The following is a 14,155-nucleotide window of genomic DNA, read 5'->3' as shown; positions in this document are numbered from 1 at the left end:
TATTCCCCATCTCTAGCCTCGTTGCACCTTGAAACACTTGTGAATAGGCGCTTTATAAATGCCATATCATATCATATCAGAACAGAAAGGCATGCAATTATAGAAAGAAGTGATGAACACTAGATGAGTCATTTTTATTCTTTTTATGCCTTCTAGGTCTGGTCTTAGACAATTTTTATGAGTGTTAAATTGTATCATGTATGTGATTTTGTAAATGAATTATTGACCTCTGTTGTTAATGTTTGGACGCAATTGTTGTCTAATGGTTTTGTATGATGTATCTTTTATGGATTTTCTATTTAATCCGAAATAAAGAAATTGCTATGAAAAGTCATCCAGTTTTTCACTTACTCCATACAGGGTTCGAAATGATCAATCTAGTTATTTTCAGTGATCCCTAAGCAAAGAATGAGCTATGTATCATCAGCATACATATAGCAAATCATCTTGAAACCACAAACTATGTCAGCCAGCAGTTTCTTATATATATTTAAAAGAAGTGGAGAGGTGAATACTGTGGTAACCCACAGTTGGCATTACTCTTGGCCAATTAAAATGTATTGAGGAAAAACTGTCTGCTTCTGAATAGCCAAAAATGATTAAACCCAGTCCCATGCCTTACCTTGAAGCCCAAGCTAATGAATGCGTTCCAAAATATTATCATGATCCACTATACTGAACTTCGCTGATAGGTCCAAAAGAATAAATGCCCCTTACTCCAGTGTCCAATCCTAATTATACATCTTACAATGCTGCTAGTACCACTGTTTCGTAATTGTGATCTAGCCAAAACTAATATGAAACTCATCAAGCTATCCGGGTCTGGGCATCAGGGTCACATTATATACTCATGCTTTGTGTATCTGAGTGGCCCTGGGGACCTATGATGCCCACCCACTTTGCAATCTTGTAGCTGAATGCAGTATATGGAGCAATCCCAAACCCTCTCCAAAACAATCCCCTGCCCAACATATGTGGCCTTCACCAAATCAGAAGTAGACCACAGTTCAAGGCTCTCATTTGATATGAAAATAGTCATCAATTTCAATTTCACTTTATTAAGAATGGATAGCCATAATAGCATATAAACAAAATAACATAGAAAGATGAAATAAATAAATGTGAGCATCAAAACAATTAGAACCAAGGTATCAATAAAGGCTGAAGCACATTGTAGCTAACCTAACCTAGTAAAAGTGTTAGAGGTTGTGACACTGTCTTATCCCAGATATAGATTAAGAACATCTCGTTATTATGTCCAGCCAGCAACTGCAGCCATGCGCCCCCAATCCAACAACTCAGATCGCATTTGTCTGGAAGATGTGTCCTGATGATCGCATTTGTCTGGAATATGTGTCCCGATGCCTTGACTCATGTGATGGATGAAGTGTGAGGAACATAGCCATTGCTGTTGCAAGCTGTTTTCATGAACAAGAGTGTCATCTTCCATTAAACACCAGTGGGGGTGAGGGTGAAAGACATTCTGGGTAGGGGCACAACATTATCTCCCTTCCCAGAGAGACTGGGAACAAAGCAAACTACCTTGCAGATCCATGCAGCAGCCATTCACCCCAGGCTCCTGCCATGCATTATTTAACAAGCCACAAACATAAAAAGAAACTCAGTAGTCAGTGAGACCTGGGAATACTATGTGAGAAGAATGGATCATCTGGCAGGGATCTAGATCTACCACTAGAGGGTGAAATCCTAACCTATAGCCCCACCCCTCAGCGTCCCCTGCTATCACTGGCCTATCCTAATCTTTGTATTCTATCCTGAAACCACTTTGTAACTTCTGTTTTACATCCCATCCTTTCAAACATTGAACCTTGGAAGGCACTCAGAGGCCCTCTGATTAGGGCCAGTACTGAACAAAAATTCTAATGAATAAATAAATAAATCCTACCACCTCAAAGTAGAAGGGGACTAACTTATGACAGAAATTACTGGGAAATCACCTCAAATGTGGGGGCTGGTATAGAGCTCAGGTTGCCACAGTAAAGCACACCATTTAGGCTATATACAGGGATGAAATAGAGAAGAGAAGAGAAGAAGCCAAAGAGAAGAAGGCATAGAGAATAAGAAGCGTGTTGAGAGTGAGAGCGAAAGCCAGGAGTTTGTTGAGCACTACATCTCAGGCACTGGCTGAGTCTAGACAGGGGAAGGAGAGACAATGAATCTGCTGAGTGCTACATCTCAGACGCTTATAAGAACAGACACTGACAAAGACAACACCAGCAGGATGATCTCTGGCTGTAGGGTACAAATACCACAGACAAAGAAAGGTCATAAGCATGAGGGAAGAAATACATTCTAATAGGAGTGTGCAACGATATTTCCATCAGCTCAGGATGCTGATAAATGGCAGAGGTGCGAACCAGGGCTGGGGTGGGATTATGTGAGAACCTGGCATGTACCTTGAGGCAGTGGAGCAAATGTACTTACTTGTGGAAGAAATCAAAAAACAAGTTAGCTGGGTGTTGTATCCCTAATACTGTAGGTTTGAGCCAAGAGGCATGATGGGTGATATGTCCTCAAACCTTATTTATTTATTTGCATTTTTAAAGTGCTCACACAGCCCACGGGCATCGAGGCACTGTTATAGGAATTATTTGTTTTTTAGTTGCGTAATTGTTTTTTTTTGTTGTCTTTGTTGCATATTTATAACACGCTTAAACACCCAGAGATTTCTAAGCACGGACCCAGGGATCGAACCTGTGTTGCTTCGTGTCATCTTGCTTCCAAGATGCGCACGTTGCCGCTGAGCTATCCTTCCGGGACTATACTAGACCACCGACCACCGAAACTGAGGAAGATAAGTATTCCCATAATTAGGTCATTGCAACTGACCTATCCCAACCATGTGCCTTAACAGAGTGTGACCCGTCTATATGAGTTTTCCCAGCCCCATCCTGACAAAATTTATTACGAGTGTTGTATTTAACTTGTGACTCATGTATATTCTGCTGATTCCTCTACACATTGGGTTCGCTTGTACATCTGCTCCCCTAAGCTCTTACTTGCGGATACAAATTTTTCAGCTAGAAACCATGAGCGGTAGGAGTGCTGGAGACTGATGTACCCGCCAAGAAATTCACCATATCTTTAGCAACAACAGCAATGAGCATTAGAAGGTGGGTTGTAGGAGGAGGTCAGGGTCTGGTAGACGGACTATGTTCAGTTTCCTTTACTCAAATCTTTCATTTCTGCACTGGCTACAGCAATCCTTTTTTTTCAATAAATAAAAGGCATGTGAAGTCCCATATAACATCTCTCCCTGTCCACACAAGTCTATCAGGAGGCCCTGATCAAGGTACTGTTGACAATTAATCATGCTCCTTAGTGATTGCATCCCTGAAACAGGAGGTAAACCGGTGCGAACATTTTCACCAAACGCACAACCACACGTTCAGTTTGCCAATTTACAATGTTTGGGTATCATTTGGTTCGTAAAATTTCCTACATCAGATATAAAGTCAACCATTCAAAAAAAGGGACCCCTTGTGTGTGCTCATGTATGTGTATGTCTCTTTATTTAGCAAATAATTAATCCAGATTGCTATAAATGTCTTGTCTCATCATCAAAAGTGGTGGCTTTTTTGCAACCTCTTTATAGCAGGATAACAGGAAACAGCATTTGTCCTATGCATAATGAGTATCTTTTCCAAGGAAACCAACACGTTGGGCCTACCCCCATGCATCAACAAAATATTTAGTTAAATGTAGCTCATTATACAGACATACAATTAGAACTGCTGATTTAGCTTTACCTGTATCAAAGGGAAAAGGAGTCCAACCACACAGTTAGAGATCCAATTAATTGTGCCAGCTATCATAAATGCTGCAGGTCTATGAGACTGGTCGAAAAGCTCCCCTGTAAGGATAAAAGGAATCCCACCTGAAAAAAAAGAAACAGGTAATGATTAGTTGAATAATAGTGCATTTATTTATTGGATTCCTCAAACAATTAGATTTAATACATGCTCCATTGATTCACTTGTAGACACCATGGATCTCATGTTGCTCCATTGAGTAATTATGCGTCAGAGAGCCATTACGTGTAGACATACATGTTGGTGTCTTCCCGCTGCCAAATGTTGGTCATTTGCACGGCGGAGTACAAATGTGTAAACACTGCCACCAACCTTGCATGGCAGGCAGCGTTAACATCTAATTCAACACTGCCTAACATGCTTGAAATTGTACAAATGTCTAAATGCTGCCACCATGTGTGTATAGTAGGCAATGTTTGCAATGGATCCCTATAGAGTCTGTCTGCTTTATGTTGGTGCATAAAGCTAGCAGCTTCATAGGGATCGCCAGTATTTGCACCAGCATTAAAATGAATGCCAGCACAATTGCTGAGGCATTTGAATGGCAGAGAGAGAAGGAGGTGACAGAAATGCAAGTTGTTTTCCGCCGCTCCTCTCCGCCATGCAAATGATTGAAAATGGGGGGTATCGTGAATGGAAGGCGTAAAAACCTTACACAAGGCTTTTACACCTTCTATTTATGTCACGACCATGTTGAAAAGGAGCCCCATTGAATCTAGACAAATTGTTACTCAGGTGTGCTAGATTTTATTCCAGTCCAGCATAATTGTCTTGATCAATGGCAGCCAATGTATTTGCCCCTCCTTTCTAACACTCCACAAGACAATGGCCCTCATTACGACCCTGGCGGAAAGCGACTGACCGGAGCGCCACAGCGTAAATAGCGTTTCCGCCATTGTACGAAGGAGCAAAGTGCGGCCCATTCCGACCCATCGGGCACGAGCACCACGCCACGGCGGAAGTGCAAAGTCCGCGATGGCGGAAATGACCCCAAAACGGCCCACACCGCCGCCGTACGGCGCCCTAGGTGCAATACCGCCACCCCTCTTAGCGGTCACCGCAGTGTGCGCCTACCGGAAAGTACGGTGCCCGGAAATATACGGAAACGGAAGTTAAAACATGGGCCCGGAACGGGAAACATCCCGGCGTACACCTATAAAAACACCAAAACAACACAACCACTAAAATCACTACCCTGAAACACACCCCAACCCGTCAACCACCCTAGCGAAACCAAGAAAAATGGGAAAAGTAGCGAAGAAAGCGTGCGACCGCAAGCGGCAGGTCCACTTCTCCCGTGAGGAACTCACCGTGCTAACAGAGACCCTCCAGGAGAATGCAGCCGTCGTCTTCTCCACGCAAATGACCAGGACGGCACTTGCAAACAAGAAGGCCATATGGGCTCTGGTGGCACAGCGGGTAAGTGCGGTGGGGACCGCACCCCGCACCCCACAGCAATGCCGCAAGCGATGGGACGACCTGCGGATACGCGTCCGCAGCATACTCTCTGCCAACCGCAACATTGCCACAGCCACCGGGGGAGGTCCTGAATCACCCATCAAGTTGACCCCCTGGGAAGAAATCTGTGCCTCCACCATCGGAATGGAGAGCATAGAGGGAGTCGGAGGGATGGAGAAAGGAGTGCAGACATCCGAAGATTCAGGTAGGTGGGCCAGATAAAACAATGCCAAATCCACACAGTCCATCCATGTGAAGTACCATGCGTCCACATAGTGCAACAGAAACACATGTCCAGGAGAACGCCCACACACATCGGCCTGATAGCGCACGTTAAAACCCACAATAAATACATAAATAATTAAAAACCCCTAATACACGCACTACACGTGCAGCAGGCACACCCTAACTGCAGGCTGCCAAACAACTGCACCCTCACTCCACACACAAATCAAAGCACCTCCAAGACCCCGACCCAAATCACCCTCAGGTACCACCCCAATGCATGTGATACAATGCCATTCCAATTCCCACTGACCCATCAATAACCCTCGCCCTCCTTTACTCCACCACAGGGTCCGATCCAAACGACGAGCTACAGGACACCCCTACCAGCACACCTGCAAAGAGGGCCAAGACCAACGGCCAGAGACCCTCCACCTCAGCTGCACGCATCAAGACACGGCAGCAGCACAAATCAGGTGGCAGCACAGAGGAGGGAACATCAACAGGCACCCCAGCAGCCAGCATGGCCACAACACCACCACCACAGGTCCCCCCAATGGATGCCACAGAAGGCACTGCCTCTGGTGGCAGCAGCACCATAGGTGACACCCCATTGATGGCACCATGCTCGGACACAGAAGACGGGGATGTCGAGGTCAGATCCATCCATGACCTGTCCCAATCCCCCTGTCTGTCCCCTCCCGTACAACATGAGGATACCACGCAGGTGCAGCCACAAGACGACGACTGGCCATCCCCCACAAGCCCTGTGGCAAGGCAACATGAGGACAACAGCCCCTCTGTGACACCACCGCAAATGGCCATGGCCCAGCAGAGGCAACAGTCCCTCGACAAGTTAATCGTCCAACAGCAGCAAATGGCCACACTCCTCAAGGGCCATGCCGATGAATGTGGGGGCACCAAGGCAGACATAGAAACATCAACAGAGACACTTAGGGCAGAAATGGAGAGAGGTACAGAGACGCTAAGGGCACAAATTGAGAGTAGCACCGAGAGCCTGAGAGTCCAAATGGAGAGTAGCACCGAGAGCCTGAGGGGGGAACTGCATGCGACGTCCAAAGACGTATGTGCCGAACTTGCCGCAGTGCGCCGTGTGCTCACTGAGCTCTCGCAAACCCTTAGGGACATGCATGGACGTGAGCAGGCAGACACATCATCCGTTGCAAGTTCCGTCCAGGGCAGCCCCCAACGTAGATCTGGAAGGAACCTGCGCTCCACAGGCAGGGGTGCCCCTGATACCCGCAGAGGGGGCATGCAATAGCGACAGCCCACTGACAATGAGCATCTTTGGACACTGGTGTTCGGGGGGGAGGTAGGAGGGTGGAGGGGGTGTGTTGGGCTCACTTGGGTGGCGGGTCGATAGGGTGTTCAACATGATATCACATATGCCATAAAAAGTGCACGATCAACCAATGAGAAGTGTGGACATTGATCTTTGTGTACTAGGCCATCATAGGCGTACAGTCCATATTGTGCATGTCCCAGACACACGCAGTGCCACGAGTCCCGTGTCCATGTATCAGCCACCAGGCGTGAGTGCTAGAAGCATACATCAATGAGATGCTGACGAATGTCACGGGCCTCCGGTGCCTCGCAGACTCCATGAGGTGCTGCCACATCCCCACCCTCATCATGACCATCATCAGGTGCTTGCAGTTCTGCGTCAGGGGGCATGGGCACATTTCTACGTACGCACATGTTGTGGAGCATGACACATGCCATCACCATCTTTGCAACCTTCTCATGGCGGTACAGGAGTGCCCCGCCAGACCTGCTGAGGCAGCGGAAACGGGTCTTCAGTAGGCCGAATGCCTGTTCAATGACTACACGGGTACGTGAGTGGGCATGGTTGTAGTCCTCCTCATGCTGGTCCCGTGGGTTCCGGACTGGTGTGAGGAGCCATCTCTTCAGTGGATATCCAGCATCACCTGTATGTGGACGAGAAACGTATGATGTGGAATGCCATTGATACGTACGCACACCCCCCCCCCCCTTCCTGGCAGGTCATTGACAATTCACATACCCCACATCATCATGCATGTAATGAGACTCACCGAGTAGCCAGGATCTGTTCCCTGCGTGTCGCTCCATGTAGCGTGGTATTGTAGAGTTCCTCAAGACCATAGAATCATGGGTTGATCCAGGGAATCGGGCACAACAATGTGTAATGATCCTGTTGGAGTCACACACCATCTGTACATTCAGGGAATGAAATTGTTTTCGGTTGCGGTACTGGGCCTCCATGGCATGTGGGACGACCAATTCAACATGGGTGCAGTCGATGGCACCAATGCAACCCGGTATGCCGGCAAGTGCATGGAATCCCACTTTTGTGTTGGTTATTTCCTGCTCCGAGCGTGGTAGAGAGATGTAGTCGTCTGCGTGCTTCAGGAGGGCATCGAGCACTTGCAATAGTGTCCGTGAGAACAGTGGCTGAGAAATGCCATGCAACTGTCCGACTGTGTGCTGGTAGGTGCCTGTGGCCAGGAAGTGGAGTACAGACACCACCTTCAGTAGGGGTGGGATGGCGGTTGGGCTATCTATCATGCTGACAAGGTCAGCCTGTGTCATGTCCACAATGGCGGCTATGGTGTCCCGGTCCAGACGGTAGAGGGTGTGGATCTGCTCATCAGTGAGGTTGAACGGATGTGCTCGGAGGCGTTGAATTGCGGGCTGCCTGCGTGGTGGTAGTGGCTGTGCTGGTGGGCCTTGCTGGCCCTGCCTTGGCCTCCTCCTCCTCCTGCGTCTCCTCCGTGCGGCTGGTTGTAGTTGGTGTTCGTCTACTTCTTGGAGTCGGAGCACTTGCAGTGCTATCAGGTCCCCCAGGGCCAACATCGCGAGTCCTGCCGGTAGCATTTCGGTGTGGTTGTGGGAGGAGACTGGCTGTGCAATTTATGTGTTTTCAGGCTGTATGGCCTCCACCTGTGGTGATTGATTCCACCTGTGCAAACTGCTCTCCCCTTTGGCCGAGCACGTCCCGCGCACAACGCTGCAATTCGGGGAATTGTATCTTGCTATTGCAATCATGTATTTGTACCCGATGGCCGTGTAAGATTGGTTGATATGTTCATTCTGCTGTGGTCCCATTGTTTCACATACTATCTGTGCAGTCGCGAACAGACTTGTGAGGGGTCAGTGGGACGTAGTACTCGAGTAACGGTGGGCCCTCATGCATCACTGTACCGAGTTGCAACGACGGGCGGGGCGTCCCATTCGTGGGTGAAGGCAGTTGCCATTTTCACACACAGCCGCACTCGATGGAATAATTAGTGATTTCAAACGGCCACAGATGCCTTTTCGACGTGATGTTGCAAATGAGGAATTCGAAGGGCGGCACTTTCGGTTTCCAGCTAGCGGCGAGGAGATGCCCACAGGTCTGACTGCAAATGTAACGTTCTATTGTTCTATGTCCTTGAGACAGGGCCCATGGCGAGGGAGCAATGATTGATATGAATAGTTTGGGATGCGCAATAGCTACGTGGGCGATGAGGCCGTCCGTTACCAAATACATGTTACTTCACAACACTGGAATTACGGGCTGGGGCACTGTGGATTTAGCAGGCTGCATAACGCACAGACTCAATGGATGTTTCTAATGTTATGTGAGTAATTATTCTGGCATTTTGATCCCGGGATGAGGGAATGATGGATGGATGCATGGGCAGGTGATTTGATACAGAGTTTGCCATGTACAGGGCTTCTTGGGATCTATCCGCCTCCCCTACGCTATGTGATGCAGGGCTGCCATAGTGGGACCATCGTCCATCTGGCCTTGTTGAGCCCTCCCTGTCTCGAGGCGCCCTCAGACACTCGTTTGTGATGGTGTTTGCACCTCGATATAGATGGTTATGAGTCGCAAGTGGTTTTGGGGTGGTGATGTTCCTTTGGAGTGGGCTAGCATGCATATGGCTGTGGATTTCGTGTGATCATTGAAGTGAGTTGTTGGTATGTAGTTCTGATGGCCATTCTGTTCTTTTTCTTTTCTTTTGGTTGACAGGTATCTCCTCCCCTTTTGCCACTGCCATCTGTATGCCACTCCTGCAGATGGATTTTACTCCCGACACCTGCTGCTTCGTGTTAATCAGTGGAGCAGCATTACGATCTTATGGGACGATCGCCAATGGCCCACATGCCCTTACGCAGTACTGGTGGCTCGGAGCAACATTTCGGCCTTTCAGCTGGACTAGTGCCTCCCCATTGGGACGGCCCTGCGGTTCTGTGCGCTTCCATGTTGCCTTTTCGTACGTGAATGTGGCTCTGTGTACCATGGGGGAACAGGGCGACACACAGGTAGTGGCTGGTCATTTCTTGCGGAAGCAGCCCACAATGGTGATTGGTGTTTTGGAGTTCATGGCCTGATGGCTGTATGTGCTTTGTGATTTTGATGTGCATAAAATTTCTATTCTGATTTGGCCCGTGTAGCGTTTTTCTTTGCAAGTGATGTGGCATATGCCTATTTGGGGGGCGATGTATTGTGAGGAGATCTGCATTGGGTTCCAGCTTCGGGGTTTAGTTGCGTGGTACTGTGCTGTGCGCGTTTGCCTACGAAGCCCAGTGAGGTCAGGGATGGGGGCTGCCAATATGCCAGTTTGAATGTTGTCATGCTCAGGGGCGGGGGATTGGGTTTTGTGTAACAGATGCCGGTCAGCCAGGTGGACTGGTTGAATGATGTGGTCTTCGGAATATTGCTGGTCACAGGTGCCTGTGTTTGCGTGCGTTTCTTGGTGGGGGACTGTGGTCATGTCCATTGGGATGGCTTCTGTATTCGTGCCATCTGTGCCCTGCAGCTCCCATTGGCCCCTCTTGTGTTTCTTTTGTTCGTTGGCATGCATGGGTGACTTGTACATTTCAATGGTTGCATTGTGGCTTCATTGCACCTACGGGGAGTTGTACTTTGTGGGCAGGGAGCGGTGTACAGGCACTCAGTGGGGCCGTTTACGGTTGATTCGCGATGCCGTACTTCTCGCCATGGCGGAATGGTACATTCCGCCATGCCTGATGGCGTTAGGTACATGTCCGCTAGGGTCGGAATTGGCGTACCGTTGCACCATGGTGGTGTTTGCGGTTTGGCATGGCGCGCGCGCGCGTGCTTGGTGCAGTTAGCGTTGGCGTTCACTACGGTGTCGCTAATGGCTTCGTACTTTGCGGTGACGGGTCATAGTCGCACCGAGCGCTATTCGATGGCGGTATTGCATTTCCGCCATCGTTTTTCGATTTCCGCCAGGGTCGTAATGAGGGCCAATGACCCTTCCATCATTCAAACCATCTCTCACAGCCTTCCCGTAAATGACTGCACTCTTTCCTCTACTCACAATCAATGATCCATCAAACTCAATACTAGGTTTGCCTTGATTAAATTACTAATACAAACAGTACCCCATTTTTCAAAACGTGTACTGCGGCAGGGGTACAACCTCATACGAACATTCTTCAAAAGCAATTCCCTCTTCAATAAGGTCAATTTCCTGTAACATTCCTTCATTCGTGGGTTGTAAAACCACTTCTCATTGGCACTATCACCAGTATTTGTCAATGCTGCTAATGATTGTCCTTTGTTTACAAATACATTTCTAGTCTTGGTTATTACACTGAAGTGCCTCATCCTAGAACATTCTTCGATTTTCACAATACACTCTGTACGGGAGACCTAATTCGCTTTTATTAGCTGTATTAGAATCAGGGCCTGATGCTAGAGAGCCAACACCACATCTACCATATATGCTTCTTGTTCCTACAATGTAACAATTTCAGGATTGTGCTCTCCTTCAAGTTCCGCTCACTTATAACATGTAGCAATACATTCACGATCCATGCAGTTATTGAAAGCCTGTCTGTTCACACCATATCTTCCACAAGGTTCTATGCTTCTTGCATGCTGCCTTGCTCATAGAATGTATGTCTCCATAATGTGCCACCAATGCCTGCATTGACCGCTTCATTTGGTGTACCTCCATAAGGCATCATGTCTCTTTTCAGGTACAATCTGTTTGGTCCCATGCATACTGAAACCCCTGACCTACCTCAACACCTCTGCCACTAACATACTGCGACTACCAAAAAAATTAAATTTGTTATAGCTGGGCACACATCGAATCTTCAGCAATATCACGCTATCCTAAACCACCAACAGCGCCCACCCAAGTACCTTACCTCTGAGCTGCTTACTAGAGCCTAGCCAGCCACCTAAGTCCTAAGCCGGCATAAATGCACAAAAGCTTCTCTTTATCTAAACTTACATTAGGGCAGCAGCTCCAGTTGTGAGACTAAGTTGACCTGTGCACAATGACTTGGCATGTTGTGCTGTCATCTCATCAACTTGGCTATGGCTTCTATCCTGAGCTCTGCAGTCAAACCTTGAAGATGCTGTTGTGTAATGTGAATGACTCTGGGCCTCATTATGAGGTTGCTGGTCCGGTAAGTATGGTACTGGTAAGCCTGCTGGTACCGTAGTTATCAGACCGCCAAACTACATGTTCTGCTCACGGGTGCCTTAACGCCCACCCGGTCTTACCTGGCGGGCATACCGGCACCTGCGAGCAGAGAATTTCGGATGCCCCGGTAACATTCACGAATGGTGCCGGTGCATCCGACCTCCCCATTCCCATTGAGCCCTATGGAGCTCAATGGGAATGGGGAGGTCGGATGCACCGGCACCATTCCCATTGAGCCCTATGGAGCCCAATGGGAATGGAGAGAATTTTTTTCCGGCGCTTGCGAATGGCCAAATACCGGGTCCGGAGGGGCCGTAATGAGCTGGTAATTGCCCATTCGCGGGTGCCAGAAAAAATCACAAGTTTGGCGGCAGCCTACCGGTTTTACCAGCAAGGCTACCGCCAAACTTGTAATGAGGCCCTCTGTCTGGTTGTCCAGTGTCACTGACTGCAATTCTCCTCTGTAATGGTCATACATGGATAAGCATGGATCCATGGCCATGTTGTGAGCATGAATCAGACTTTAAATAGTTTGCCAGTCTTCAAGGGAGTGACTTGGATTCAGAAAATGTCTTAGTTCAGATACATGAAGTATTGCTTTAGTTTGATATTGGCTCTGCTGTGCCTTTGATTTCTGCTGTAAAATTTCCCTTCTGCTCCTGCTGTGGTGTTCTTGTTTAGCGGGTCACGCTGTGTGGGATCAAGAAGAGGCCAGAGAACAAAACTGACATCAAAGTAAGGTTTTATTTTGCAACTGCTTTCGGCTTTAAAGTGCAAGCTCACTTCTATATGAATACATTTAGTAAAAATAGATTCTTAAGAAAATGTTCAGTGAAAGTCTTCACTGGTTGTGGTCATAATGATAATATGATATATCAGTGAAAGACTTCACTGGTTGTGGTCATAATGATAATATGATATGATATGGCATTTATAAAGCTCATATACACAAGTGATTCAAGGCGAGACAAGCTCAGGTAAGTCTGAAATCCCTGTCTGTGGAGATCTGCAGGACAACTTGTTCTCCAATATCTGGACTTAGCCTACACCTTTGATAGTGTAAAGAAATAGGCAACATATTTGACAGGGATCTCTCCTTCTCGGAGCACCCATCAGCCACATGTTAAAGTATCATGTCCTTTACCTGTTATGAAGATATCTTCAATCGCTAGCAATAAATTGCAGGACTCAGGGTGCTCAGATTCTGGTAATCCCAAAACATGGCTTATGCAATGGTGTGCTTTAGAGTTTACCCATTAAGGAAATCACATGCCTACTGTCAGTCCAGGAGAGGGCCACCCATCTCACTCTAGGATATATGAAACAATAACACATATATAAGACCCTCATTACATTTCTAGCTACCTAGTCCATACCATAAAGAAATCAAGCATACTCTAATCATCAGGTAATTATTCTGTGGTACCCACCACAAACATCTATTCTTCCGAAACACCATGGATAACCTCTGAAATCTCCTGCCCTCCCGAACATCCAGCAATCGAAAGGTGGTATCCTATAAAATGAAGACATTTGTGAAAGTAATCTTTGTATTTAATGGACCACCCTCCTACTGGTCATGTGACATAAACCCAACCAGTTTGCTTCAAGGAAAACAATCACAACTTTTCTATTAAGGAAGGCATTGACAAGTTCTGAAAAAGTAGATGCTCCATTCCTGCTTACTGTGTCGATTTGCAACTATGTCATTGACATGTATTGTCTTAAAGGCCTTTGAAATACTTCCAGCTAGGAATAGGCTGATTAGCCCATTTAAAGTCAGGAAAATCTGTAACTGCTTATGAACTTGTATGCTGTACCCTCATATGTGTCTCTAGGATTTTGTGCTCTCCCTTCTCCCACCTGTCTTCCTCGATCACCTTTTTTGTGGGTGTTCTAAAGTTTCCAGCATATGTGCATCACCTAGTAAAACATCAAATAAATAAATAACATTAGGTGCCACTGCCCCCTCTAATAAAATTGGCACTTCCAGTGAGATATCCGCCAAACATTGAAATCTGAAATGTGAGTGTGGCATCAATCATGGTTCAATCTTGCAAAATAAAGTAAATCAGCGGATCATTGATCTTACTAGGTCAGGTATAAATTATAGAGTGCCAACATTTTCTTAACTGTTGGAAATATTATTAAGCAATGACACATCATACAGTTGACTAATTGTAATGA

General features: G+C 47.1%; 1 protein-coding gene across 2 annotated transcripts in view; it reads right to left on the bottom strand.

Moving 5' to 3' along the window:
- SLC2A9 (solute carrier family 2 member 9) overlaps nt 1–14,155 on the bottom strand; it is a 2,089,749-nt gene that overhangs the window by 90,705 nt on the left and 1,984,889 nt on the right. For both annotated transcript variants that reach the window (XM_069631955.1, XM_069631956.1), the window contains exon 12: nt 3,771–3,898. In XM_069631955.1, the coding sequence (XP_069488056.1) occupies nt 3,771–3,898 (128 nt within the window). The remainder of the gene's footprint in view (nt 1–3,770; nt 3,899–14,155) is intronic.

The sequence above is a fragment of the Ambystoma mexicanum genome, chromosome 6q, assembly GCF_040938575.1.
Source record: "Ambystoma mexicanum isolate Mex_15411 chromosome 6q, UKY_AmexF1_1, whole genome shotgun sequence".
Classification (NCBI taxonomy): Eukaryota; Metazoa; Chordata; class Amphibia; order Caudata; family Ambystomatidae; genus Ambystoma; species Ambystoma mexicanum.
This window is presented reverse-complemented; position numbering and strand designations above follow the sequence as displayed.